General features: G+C 31.8%; 1 protein-coding gene across 1 annotated transcript; it reads right to left on the minus strand.

Moving 5' to 3' along the window:
• Positions 1-3,676: 3,676 nt before the first annotated feature.
• On the minus strand, positions 3,677-13,854 carry LOC133195986 (4-hydroxybenzoate polyprenyltransferase, mitochondrial-like). The gene is made up of 7 exons (XM_061331974.1): positions 13,738-13,854; positions 10,665-11,210; positions 10,096-10,384; positions 9,742-9,827; positions 7,940-8,070; positions 4,358-4,546; positions 3,677-3,990 (listed from the first exon to the last, which is right to left on the minus strand). Exons 2-7 carry the CDS (start codon positions 11,131-11,133, stop codon positions 3,841-3,843), a joined length of 1,314 nt encoding a protein of 437 aa, XP_061187958.1. The 5' UTR covers positions 11,134-11,210; positions 13,738-13,854; the 3' UTR covers positions 3,677-3,840.

Below are 13,854 nucleotides of genomic sequence, written 5' to 3' on the forward strand. Positions count from 1 at the left end.
TGTTCTTACCAAGCAGAAGAGGGTTCCTTATCAAAAAAACTAAAACAAAAAAAATCAAATTGTGTTTTAAAATATGGGCAAAAGGATACTAATGAGATTGTTGGAGGTAATAAAATGTGCACATTTTTTTTCCATCCAGAAAGAAAGGTAAAGAATTGAGTCTTGTTGGAGAAAGTATTTTATTTTAAGGTGAGTCAATATCCACTTACAAGGAAGTCACAAGGCAATGTTGTTCCTGAAAGCTTCCATGTTTCAATATAATACCGAAACTTCATGTTTTACCTAATTTAACTTCCAAATGCTGGGTACATAAAATTTCAGTTTCTTTCCGACAATGTTCCAGCCCATAACATGCATAAGGCATAGCTCACACAGGATTATCTGTAACGCACAAGGTATCCTGCATATTTATCAGATCTTCTGCAGTATTTTTTTCCGAATTGCAATTAAACAAAACAAGAGAGCAATCGCAGTCAGTAAAAGGTTTTGCTATGTTTCTGAATCTGAGGGGTATACCAAGAAAAAGGGTGTTAACTTTTTTGCTGGATTAAACGACTTAGCTCCTCATGAAATACAGGAGAGGCTACCTTGAGGTATGTTATAAATGTACTAGTATTCTACATGTGCTTTGGGCAAAATATCGTGTAACAAAAGTGTTGTTCAAGAAATTATTGAACGCTCCTCGTATAAACGTCGCCTCTTACTATGAAACTGTATTTGTCAAAATCATTTTATAACTTTAACAAAAAATTCAGCTGTCTAAGTTTTAATATGATACTTGGTGCTGATGGACTTTGAGCAGTGATGGTTCCTTCACCTGCCACAGTGACACCTGTTCTGACAATTGTCATAATGTTTTGTTTGTTTATGTGTCTGTTACAAATTTTAAAAAGTCTTATTAAACATATTTTTGAATATTCTATTTTTAATTTCAAAACATAATGGGGGAAAATCTTCTACGAAAATATTTCTTTTGTCATGAAATTAAGAAACAAGGAATTAATAAAATTTATATTAGTATATTTCGGATGTACTAGTCAAGTACATACTTCAAACCAACAAAGAATTCTTCCGCTTTCTCTCCAAAAATGAACACATAAATTTTACGACCACAGTCTTTTGCACTGAGATCTATATGTTTTAAAACCGAGTGAGTGAATCGTTATCATTTTTTCATTAACAGGTGTTGGTATCGGTACTGAAAGTATTTTTGGATAATTTTATGCTATGGTGACGATATTTGACGTTCTTTTTCTTACTTTCAACATGTTTATTTCTTCTTAAAAAACAGTGAACCAATCTGAACGAATCTTGATTTTAAAAAAATTGATGATTTGCCATTAATCATATTCCGTTAATCAAAGGAATGCAGGAACAAAATTCTTAGTTGAGCAAAGACCAAAGAATGAGTAGAAATTTAAACATGCATTTAGCTACCTTGCTAACATCATTTTTTGCATTCGATTCAAAGAGCAGGATATTGAAAAAAAATTCCAATCTATGGACTAAAAGCCAATGGTTAAAGGATATTAATGTGAGAGTTATTTTACATATATAGCAAGTTTTCAATAACTAAAGTTGCCTACATATACCTGAATGATCCAATAGGGGTATCATATTGATAGTAATGATTGTTTTTTCTCTATAAAATTTGTTCTATTTTTACGAAAGTATTCTGGACATTGACTTCAAGATATTTACATAAAATATGAAAACTTGTAGCTTGAATATGTTAATTAATGTAAAAAGAATTGTGTAATTTATGAAAATCTTTCTATTTAGCTAATGCAACATGAACATTGTTTTTAATAAGCAATCTATAAGATACTGAAACTATTATCATGTTACATAGCATATATGTTTCAAGGCAATTTTACCATTATATGGTATATACACTTAGACGTATTTGTTCATGTAAATGTAATCTATGAACACCTCCTGCCGCTAATAAACTGAAAACTTAAGAATTAACCCTTATAACAGATCAAAACTTAACGAAATTAAAATGCCTTTTATTTGATAAAAATAAACCAGAAGTCTCTGATAAGACTGTAGCTCTACTGGTTTGTACTTAAAAAAGTAGCGTTTGGACTTGAAACTATGCAACAGCAATAAATAGAATACTATAACGATTCCTGTTGAGTTTCTTTTTGTAGCAAGATTTATTGCAATCAGACTAAAACTGTAGGAGGAGTAGCCCTTCTAAAGGATTTTACAGAATTTTTTTTATTTTTAGTAACCATGGCAAGACTGTTCATTAAAAACTTAAACCATTAAACTATATAATTGTAAATCATACTGTATTCCACTTGAGTGCCAAGTTACACTGTTATCAGACCAAATCTGTACGAGCATTAGCATTTTGAAAGTACATGTATTTCACAAAAATTTCTATTTTTTAATCATGGCAAATACCGTTCATCAAAATTAAAAAAAAAAACAATATACAGAATTATGAATCTTAGTGTAATCTATTTGTGTGCCAAGTAATATTGAAATCAGACCAAAACTGCAGGAGTAGCATTTTGAAAGTATTTCACAGAGATTTCTATTTTTCATAACCATGGCAACACCGTTCAACGAAATAAAAAAAAAAGGATACATAGAATTTTGCATATAACAGTAGTCTACTTGTGTGCCAAGTTACATTGAAATCATACCAAAACTGACTGAGGAGCAGCATTGAAAGTATTTCACAGAAATTTCATTTTTATTAACTATGAAACACCGTTCATGGAAATCAAAAACCGAAATACAGAATTATGCATCTTAGTGTAGTGTACATGTGTGCCAAGTTATACTGAAATCAGACCAAAATTGTGGAAGGAATAGCAATCTGAAATTTTTTTACAGGAAGACAGAAAGACAGCTAAACTGACGGTTGACATTTTACTATTGCATTAAGCTCTTCTGGTCTCTGACCAGTAGAGCTAAAATAGTGCATAAACAATTTATTATTTTCTTTGCAAAATGCTGCCACTGAAGAATGCTAAAGTTTTGTTGCTTGAAATAGTATAGTTATTACCTCATCTTCAGTAATTAACATTAACATCATCTGTTATCACAATTTATTAAACATGTGGTACACTGTAGCACCTTGATTATTAATGATAAAAGGTAAAAATTGTCCTTAAAAAAGCAAGTTGTATCATATTTAGACAATTATTCAGATAAGTCATAAAATAATTCTTTCATAAGAATGAATGCATCAACCACATGCATGAAAGAAACATGTAAATTAGGGTTTAACTACAAAACTTCATAAAGTACAAAAACAACCGATTCATTTAATATTATGATTTCAAGATTCCATAATAATTATTATATTAAACAAGATGTGTTTGTGAAACAATGATGCCCCTGTATGGCAACCTGTGGTGAAGGTCAAAGTTCTCAAATGCAAATCAAACTCCAAGGTCAAGAGATCAAAAATGTTGGTACCCAAAGAAAGGTCTTGTCACAAGGAATACACCTGTGAAAGATGAAAGCCCTAGCACCAACCATTTAAAGGTTATGACCAAGGTTTAAGTTTTTCAAAATAGGTCAAACTCCAAGGTCAAGGTAAAAGGTCAAAAATTGCTGTACCCTAGGACAGGTCTTATCACAAGGAATATACATGTGAAATAAGAAAGCCATAGCTCCAACCAAACAAAAGTTATGGGCAAGGTTAAAAAAGACAGACAGACAGTCAGGGCAAAAACTATATGCCCCCAAATCTTCCATTAGAGGGGCATAAAAACTATGCCTTAATACATGCACTTGCAAAAAACATGTACATAAAAACATTAATAAATTCTTTATAATTTGACTTTCAATAATAATGCAATATCTTAGTTTTGCTCAAACTGTCTTCTTTTGGTTTGAATTCCCTTCCTCCTGCTTTAAAAGAGTTCCTAAAACAATTCCAAGGAACATTACACAACCAAGTTGGGTGTTGGAGCGGAATTTTTTAGCGCAGTCGTCAGGATTTTCCAAGTCTACTGTGTACAACTGAAAAACAGAATATCATGATTACATAATGATCATTTCAACACAAAGGATCATACTTGGTAGTCCACTATATAGTAATTGTGCTCATCTTTTATGTGTACTTGTACATGTTGTATATCCTATCTCTTAAATTAAACAGTTTTGATAACTACAAACATGTACTTGGTATGATCCCTGCCAAAATAGAAATTATCATAAGATAATAATTATATGTCAAGTACCTTTTTTATGTACAATAAATGAAACATATATCACTTAGCCTTAATTACATGTTTGTACAGAACAAACCTTGACCTAAAATCTTGCTTCCTTTTGATATGCTGAAAGCACACATACAATAAAAGAAAAAAAGACCTATAGGACCTACCTGGTGAGCAATATGAGCAGCTGTCAGTGACACAGCTGTGTAATAAGGCCAGGTCTGATCACACATCTTCCCTGTAAGAACCAGTAATGACACCATGCCTGTCCCAAATCCGGCCAACCACGTCTTGGTTTGATCCCCAAACTTCAGAGCTGTAGACTTCACGCCTATCAGCATGTCATCATATTTATCCTGATTCAAGACAAATCAATTTCTTGCAAGCCAAAGTTTTTAATAATAATTCAGTAATACAACTTAACAAAATTCTGTAAGTTGTTAACTTAGTTCAGTAGATTTTTTTTTTTTAATTCAAGATTTGAGTCTGAAAGAAATTACAAGTAATTTTACATATTAACTGATTTGTTAGAATGTATTTTTTATATAATCTTGTTGCAAGTATATGTCAAACAAAAATTAATCAGTGCTAAATGCTGAACAAGGCAAATTATATTTTTAAGCAGGTTATGTACATTAAAGCAATTGGACATACATGTATATGTTATGTATGTATTATGTGTAATTCTAAAATGACAAGGTATGGTCATTTTAATTAGGGAATTATTTAAAGAAACCAATGTTACTTAAATTAAATAAGAATGGTAAACATGCATGCATTCTAATAGAGTTTCTAAATCATTGAATAATTGACCCATGGATCACAGTGCTCACCTGTGTCAGTTTGTCAGTGAAATATTCATCTTATGCACACTTTATTAGAAATAAAAGTGACCTTGTTTGAGTCTGACTTGGAAGATGGTATACAGAGTTGAAGCAATTTACAGTCTTCGGACTATGCTCTTCCTCTCTTTTGTGATTGGTAGAACTTGCATGGTAAAAATTTTCAATTATTTCATTTGTTGAAATGTTATTCCAGGCAAGGGAGTAAATTTTCTGATGATCTAATTTTCATATGACTTAACAATTTTTCAAGATTTTCAATCTTAAAAAAAATTAACAAAACAAACAGAGGGAAAATAGCAATAAATAAATCTAAATAACACTTTATTCTTTTATAACAATTACTAAAATGTGTTAACTTTCTATATTTTCATTGTAAACAGAAATGTTCTTTATTGCATGCAGGCTTTAGGGCTTCTACTTATTCTTTTTTCCCCTGTTTTGCACTGTCTTCATCCAGATGCTCTGTTTTCTCCATAAACTCTGACCAGCACAGTCAGAATTTACGGAGACAGGCGAGCGTCTAGTTGAACAAGACAAACTGTCTTTCACGTGGTAGGGCTAAATGACGGTAAAAAGCTGATGAAGGAAATGCTCAAGAATAATACGGCCTGATAAGTGTAGGTTTTTAACTGTTTAAGGTTGTTGCTAAAATCCCTTTGAAAACTTTTATGCCTTTGTTCATAGAACTTTTATGACAACATTCCTAACTAGATGTCTGACTTTTCTGGAGATTCCAATTGCCTTAAAATAGGTTATAATGAGACTAAGCTCTGCTGACCATTCAGAGCTACATCTTTTTATTCAGTGAAATCAATGTAATATTTTAATGTTTTGGTGCCTTTAGTTATATAAATCTCTCAGAAAATCAGAACATATGTTAAAACATATAATTGTTCTACATGTAATAAACTGTGTTTAAAACCACTTCTCAAAATGTAAAAATCTGAATAAAAAAATTAATTTTTTAAGACATGGAGCTTACTGACAAATGACAAATTTCGAAAAATTTTAACTGAAATAAACAATCAAAATATAATATTTCATTCGTAAAAGAAATTTAAAAGAAAAATAATTTTTTGAAAAAAAAAAAACAAGCCTGATAGTAATTCAACACACACACAATGAATAGCATGCACTCACTTGATGGGCATATATGGTGTCATAAACCATGGTCCAGCAAAAGCCACTTAAATACAGAGGTAGGACAGAGAGAGGATCTAGCGAACCTGTGACAGCCGACCAGCCTAGCAGGGCTCCGTAGTTAAATGTAAGCCCTAGAGAAACAAATGTAGAGGTTAAAGCATCAGCTTGAACTTGGCAGTTAAATGCTCAAATTCTGAGGAGTGGATGGCCACCACTAAGGCTAGAGGTTTTAAAAGAAATGCAGTTAATTGTTTAGTAACAATTTAATTTGGAGGAACAAGAAATTAAAGTTTAATGTGGTGCTTATAAAACATCACAGTCTTGTTAAAGAAGCTACTTTGTGCCTAGAAAGAAAAAGAGGAAAGCTCAGCAATTTTAGTACTTACTGCTAAGTTTATAGCCTAGCTGATATTTTAACACAGAAAACTCTAAAAGTCTGCAGTTTTAGCAGAGAGGCTTCTGATTAGGAGGAAAATTTTAATAAATGGAAATGATCTTTTCAAAACATGTTATGTATGTAAAAAATATAGTTCAATATTTCCCTGCAGTTTTTTCTGCATGTTAGAGAAATGATTGCCATGCTCAAGATATACATGGCTGCCACAGGTTGTACATGTACATGTATAGGATGTGGTTATTAAAGTTTAAATATTTTCTATCAGCTTAAGCCTTTAAAGTATAAAAAATCAATTGGTATAGATTTTCACATGGTAACATTCATACTAATCTGACATTTACTAAAAAGATGCCCTTACTATACACTAAGAATTTCACTTGCACACACTTCTAAACAAATTGCATAATTATGTGGTTTTACTCTAAAATTTGAAAGCACACAGTTTTAAATTAATGTAGTTTGATTTTTTTTTCATGCTTAAAACCATATCTAGCAATATTGTAATTAGTATTATCAATACTTTTTACAAATTGTCATTTATCATCAATTCTAAGTGATGGGGATACTTTACAAGATTAATATTAATTAAATAATTTCCAACATTACTTGTTTGCCTTGTATTATGACATCTAAAATAGCTTAAAATGAAATTTTAAAAGAATGTATCAAAGAAAAATAGTACCTGTAGGAAAAATCAGGAAGCAAAAAGTTTATGTATATTGCAAAGTCCACTCTCTAAATAAATGTATGCCACACATGGATATTTGCCTACACTCATTATGAACTTTAAGTATTATTGCCTATATCAAACAAAAAGGGCAAATGCATGTTATGTCAACATGGTCGTTGTGTTTTAAGCTTTCCTTTCTTTCAATGTCCTTTCCCCTTTTTTCCTATTTACTTAATACACAACAATTTGAAGCTGAATCAGACATTTTTTTCACCAAAATGAGTTGACTGTTGTGATTTAACCCAAATAATATATCCATTAGAAATATGCATGGACATGGTGAATAAATATAATTGACAAACATGCAAAGGGAAAATAATTTCTACCTGAAATTTTATGTAAAAATAGTAAAGAACATGCATACTAAAAAGGGTGCCCTAAAAAGAAGGAAACAATCATGCCTATTAAGAATAATAATTATGGAAGTGAACTCCATGCATGCTGCATTTAAGGGTGCAACATACATGTAACTGATGTGCAATATGTACTACACATATGGAAATGTAAACAAATATATTTGCACTTATGCAATGAAAATTGTTTTTAGAAAAATCTTCTACCTCATTCTGTCACTAAAGGCATTAAAAGTTTGGCAAAAGCATTAATTCTGTGTTAAAAGGGAAGCAACTGATACCTGATGGGAATAAATGGTATCATAGGTGATAGTGTAAAGAATGCAGGCCAAGTAAAGGGGGATAACTGGTAACTGTAAGCAGCCGTGTATACCCGACCAGGCAATCAGGACACCCCAGTTCAGGGTCACTCCTGTCAAATTAGAAACACTCTATCAACATCTACGTAACCTGAGAGTTTTCTACTTTTTTTTGTTTACACTTACATGTATTCTCACATTTCAAATTGATCAATTTAAACTACATGCTTTACAGTTTACATGAAATTAAAAAAAAAAATAGTTATTAAAAGAAAGATTCTTGAATATATAAATTCATGTGCTTAGTATTTTCAGAACTTTTACATGTGAATTTGTTTTTACCTTTAAACTCAATGTATGGTAAAACTTGCATTATATGAACACAGATAGAGAGAACTTATGAATATAATGAAGTTCTTTGGGTCCCTGACAACACTCTAAGCAATTCCTTTTAAAATTTCATGGTTATAGTGAATTCTGATTTAACAAATTTACAGATATAGTGATTTTCTATTCCACAGAAATTACAAATAATGAAATTTACATCTTTCATGATAACAACTTCTCAAATTTCCAATTTAAAAAATATCTGACATTATTTTTGCAAGTATTTATAATAGAAATTTCATGAAACAAAAACTTAGGGGCCTGGACACAGTTGCATTGTTTACAATTTTAAATGTCTATATTTATTAAAAAAATAACTTCACTTCAATGATTTGAACTTTCATGAATACTCTAAGAATTTAATGACAACAACATTCTGCACAACATCACATCAAACACCTGTGTTTTAAACGGGCACGAGGTCTTTTATTGCTAGCGTTTACGTTTTTCCAGGTGTGTTCAAACTGATTAGTCTACACACATCACTGAACATGGACTCACAATACTGATTTTGTTTTCTGGCATTTCTTCTCTGAACTTTCTGGATTATAGTTTTCATATTTTTCATTAAAACACAACAAAATTTCTACTGTCTTTTAAGTATTATGGATAAATTTTACTTTGTGAAAGTTCAAGGATATGTGTCAATCATGCCCGTCCCAAAAATTGTAGTTTTAATAATTTCCAGACAGATAACAGAATTTTCTTAATAGGCTTTTAATATATTTTGGTGTGAAATGCTCTAGCAAAAGATAAGTCATGATATCATTTAGAAAATTTTAGAAAATATTAGATTCAAATATGTGTCCACGCCCCTTTAATACTTTACTGAGCACATTCAGTAGTCAAAAGAAAGAAAACATGTATATTGCTGATGCAATCACTATATATATTTTTATTAATTCGTTATGCAGATACAACAAATAATGGATATAGCGAAGTAAATATACAGGTCCCCAGGACTTCCCTATAACTGAGTTTTACTGTATATCTAATAAAAGGAATTTGCTGTGTGTATTTTCCTCTTCTTTTGAGTCCCATATGATAGATGCATCTTTGCATCTATTCTGTGGGAACTGACAGTTTTGGCCCAGTCACTATGGTTATTCATATCTTAACTTCATGAAAATTTCACATCACCAGAATTTTTTTGTGACAGTATTTTGATTAAACTATGTAAACAACCTAAAAATATATTATTGCAATTTACCATTAAAAAAAAAACATTTGAAGATGATCATTTGAAAAATATTCAAGGGAGAGAGAACATATGATTTGATTGTGATTATGTACATGTAAATGTATCAATGGAAACTCCACGGTTATGAAATGAAAATAGCAAAAGTATGATTTGTAGTGTGAAACACTTCAAAAGCTTCCGAGGTAAAAACACTTGCCTAGTAATGCTTGTGGCCAGAATGTGTATCTCTTTGCGAGGGGATATGTGATCACCAGTCCCATTGATGCTGCTCCAAGGACAACACTAAAAATTCATTATCAGATTAAGAACTTTCATTCAGAAAGGTAACATACTGACATGCTACTGAACAAACCATCTTTCCAAGGATGCACAACTTGATTATACATTAATTATAAAATAATTCCAGATACAGATATATCCAGTTTTACTGGAATTACATAATGATTATTTTGATGGCAGAGCTATAATAATTTAAAAAAAATAACTTTTGGAAAATCTTTGACCTCTGCACACACTTTTATGTAACAACAACCCCCTTTATATACTCTACCTGTACCAGTTAAGCTGTAGAAGAATACCCAGTGATATTGACAACATCCCAGCTAGACACACCAAACCCTGAAACTGAGACAACTCTCCACTGGCCAAGGGACGTAACTTTGTTCTCTCCACCTTCCGGTCAAAGTCTTTGTCCCACATGTCATTGATGATACACCCCGCCCCTCTCATGAAAAATGACCCCGCCCCAAACAATCCTAGTAGCCACAGGCTTGGCAGGCTGCCTGGGGCAGTGGCCAGGGCGATACTCCAAGTACAGGGCCAAAATAATAACCAGGTACCTGCAAATACAAATTGTAACTGTACAAATAATTTCAGAGAACTTATGAACAGAAGATGAATTACTTAAGTGTATGTTTAAGTTACTACTTTTAAATAATCACCACATAACTTTGAGGAAAAATCACTCTTTCTTTAAAAATGAAAAAATACTCCACCCTACTATTATGACATACAAGATATATTGTAGGTACATGTAAACAGATAAATCATCTACAGCAAATTGAGATGGTGTTTATAAGAATCACAATAATTAGCACACTGTCATGTAAAAGTTCTTACCAATCGGTTTGTCAAATCGGATCAGTCTCATGTAGGGTTGTAAAACTGCTGGAGAAGCCTCTAAAATTCCTTGTGGGGAAAGCTTGAATCTTCTTTTCTGGATAATTCTACCATCATTTAAGCAATGAGAGTTCAATAATGATGACAATTTGTTAGTGTTATCTGTATTAAAATTCATCAGGTGAAAACTTGAGAACTGCCTCCAATGAACATTGTCTGTGGGTAAAACCTTATTCACTGAACTTGTTCTTTTTTCACTAAGTGTCCTGCACTGATCCACTGCATGGAATAACAAGATAGGTGTATAGCAGCTTAAATGCAATTGTCTATTGTTTATTTTATTTTCTTGGAATCTGACATTTACACTGTGATTCCAATGGAAATTTGCAACTGCTCTTGCAAAATGCCCAAGGCATAATGATCTTGCTTGTAAACAAGATAGAGCTGGTATCTTTATTATTTTCAGCATTATGACTTAATTAGCACAGACTTCAGTTTCTTTCAACATCAATCTTCTCTTTGAGGAAAGTGTTCACTCAATATCAACTGGAAAAAATAAAACATCTTCAAAATACATGTATATCGTGCAGTTATTTATTTCTTAATCATATTATTTCATAGAGCACACAGCACACCGCACAAATGGCCACAGAATTAGCTCTTTAAGCCTTCGGCTCAGAAGAGCTAAAAATGCACATTTAAGAAAAATGTATGATAAAATAGGAGTGTGACTAAAATGGGTAGTAAATCCCATGCTGGGCTTGGAATTTTGAAACTGAAAACTGGGATTTTGCTAATAACTGAGAAAATACTTTATCTATTCATCATGAAACTTTAATATAATTCATTATTACAATATTTGTCTTGGCAGTGAGTTTTAACCCTAAATATGTGTTTCAATGATCATGATGATTATCACCGATTGTCATTTTCCCGATCACTAAAATGGGTAGCATGCAAACCCGGCTTACTCATTTAAAGGATTTAAAACTAATTCTACCCAGAAAATTGGAAATCTTTATGTTTTATTGTTGTTTATTAACTTGAAGTACTTAAATATTACAACCATTGCAAAAATTAATGTTGATAATCAAATAACGATAAAAAAATTTTAATACCCAGGACAGGCCAAAACTGGATGCATTTGCTGTGGAAACTGAAAAATTCCAAAATATTGCCATATATCTTAGTGGCATTGAAAAGATAAAGTCTGCATCAGCCATCTAGCTTGGTATTCAAGTATTAATTTGGAATTATGTCTGAAGAACTAGCTTGGGATATGGGTACTTACTAAGATTCATAAAGTTACTACCAGTAAATAAATGTATGATAATTAAAATCTACAAAGCTGGCTTGGTACATGGGTATTAACTTGGAATTAATTTTAAAATAACATTGATCCTCTTGTCATTATCTCTGAGGTTCATCCCGCGTATTTAAAAAAATGTGTACTTGGTATATTTTCTATAATTGGTTAACATTTATATAACAGTAAGAATTTTTTTGTTTACCGGTACTTAGTTTAAGTTAATTTTCATCGATCCAACACGCATAATTGCAATTACATCACTGATATTAAGTAATAAACACAAAAATAAGTAAACCAGGTTTACTACTCATTTTTACAACAGTGAAAATGGCAATTGAAAATAGTCATTGAAAAAACATAATATTTGGGGATAAAACTCTCAGCAAAGACAAATATTCTTATAATAAATTATATCAGTAAGTTTCATAACGAATAAATAAGTATTTTTTCAGTAATTTGCAAAAATCTGGTTTTCAGTTTCAAAATTCCCAGCCTGGCCCAGGTTTAGCTACCCATTTTAGCCACACTCATAAAATAGCTAAATCAAGCTATTTCAAATAGCAGTTAATCAAGTGTAACAGGAAAGGAGAAAATGTATAGCTGGACAGGGAATCGAACTTGGGACCCCTGCATCAATAGTCAGGTGCTCTAACGACTGAGCTACCAAGGCCAATATCCTCGGCCCAAACCATTACATCAAGTTATACTTATTAAATGAAAAGGCTATGCCTGACATGGTTGTATGTTTTTGTTCGCCCTAAAATTTGTTTGCCTTTGACGTTATTCGCCGTAATTCTCATTCGCCCAGAGTTCGCTCGCCCTAAAACTTATTCGCACAGGGTCCGTTCACCTTATTTAGTTGAATAATGAACCAATGGATTTTTTAAAATAAATTATATGTACATTGGTACATAAATTGCACACAGTAGACAACAGACGTATGCATGTGGTCACACTAAATACCTGTCTTATCAAAAACTCAGCAGACCAACAGAAATTAACGTCTCAGTCCTTTAATTGTTTTCAAAACATAACGCAGATTGTAAACACACACGGATATGATCCCCTAAATTACAGTGAAATTATTAAGTATAATTATAACCAATTAAGCATGTAAAAAGCATTTATTTAATATCAAATTTGAATTATTTAATTAAGATTACGGTAAATAAAAAAAATACTGTTACAGTAGCAACATTTGGGAAAAAAATCACCAAGTCATGAAATATTGAATTGAATTGATATTAAATGTTAATAATTACTATATACTGTATATATATCAGGGCGAGCGAGATATAGGGCGAACAAGAATAATGGCGAACGGACTCAGGCGAACAGGTAGATAAGGCGAATGTACCTGATACCCCCTGGCATAATATCTTGTTTCACTGTTTGGGTTACAACAGAGACATATGTCTCTGGTTAATTCCCAAATTGATCTACAAATTGAAAATAAAAATAATTTCGCTAAAATGTCATAAATCCGCATACATGATTATATGTTATGTACACTCATTAAATGCAACATGATTAGCAAGCAAGTTCTTCTGTGCTCCAAATTTTGTGAGATTGACTCCCAATAAGTTATTATCAATATTCAAAATAGTATGGATACAGAAAAAATGTTTACCAAAAGTTGTTGCTTTTCGTGCAATATATGCAGATTTAATCATTTACAATGAATCAATTTTTGGCACTGTAATTGTCCCATTTCCATTTAGGCGCGTGGTCTTAACCCGCTACTGTTAATGCTGTGAATTTTACCTGCACAAAATATGTCTGTAGGCCATTGACGATGTGCAGGGTAACAAACTTCACCATGCAATTACGAAAACAAGATGCAGATGCAATACTTCATTATACTTGTGGACTGAAATTTTG

This window comes from Saccostrea echinata, unplaced genomic scaffold, assembly GCF_033153115.1.
Source record: "Saccostrea echinata isolate AGI-Se365-2 ecotype Australia unplaced genomic scaffold, CSIRO_AGI_Sech_v1 ptg000029l, whole genome shotgun sequence".
Classification (NCBI taxonomy): Eukaryota; Metazoa; Mollusca; class Bivalvia; order Ostreida; family Ostreidae; genus Saccostrea; species Saccostrea echinata.

What these genes read in the sequence shown, in the direction of transcription:
- LOC133195986 (XM_061331974.1), bottom strand. Translation starts at nt 11,133, where the DNA reads ATGCTGAAAATAATAAAGATACCAGCTCTATCTTGTTTACAAGCAAGA. An exon ending in CTACAGCTTAACTGGTACAG is followed by an intron (nt 9,828 to 10,095) that starts GTAGAGTATATA and finishes ATGAATTTTTAG; the next exon opens with TGTTGTCCTTGGAGCAGCAT. An exon ending in ATACCATTTATTCCCATCAG is followed by an intron (nt 4,547 to 7,939) that starts GTATCAGTTGCT and finishes GTCTTGAATCAG; the next exon opens with GATAAATATGATGACATGCT.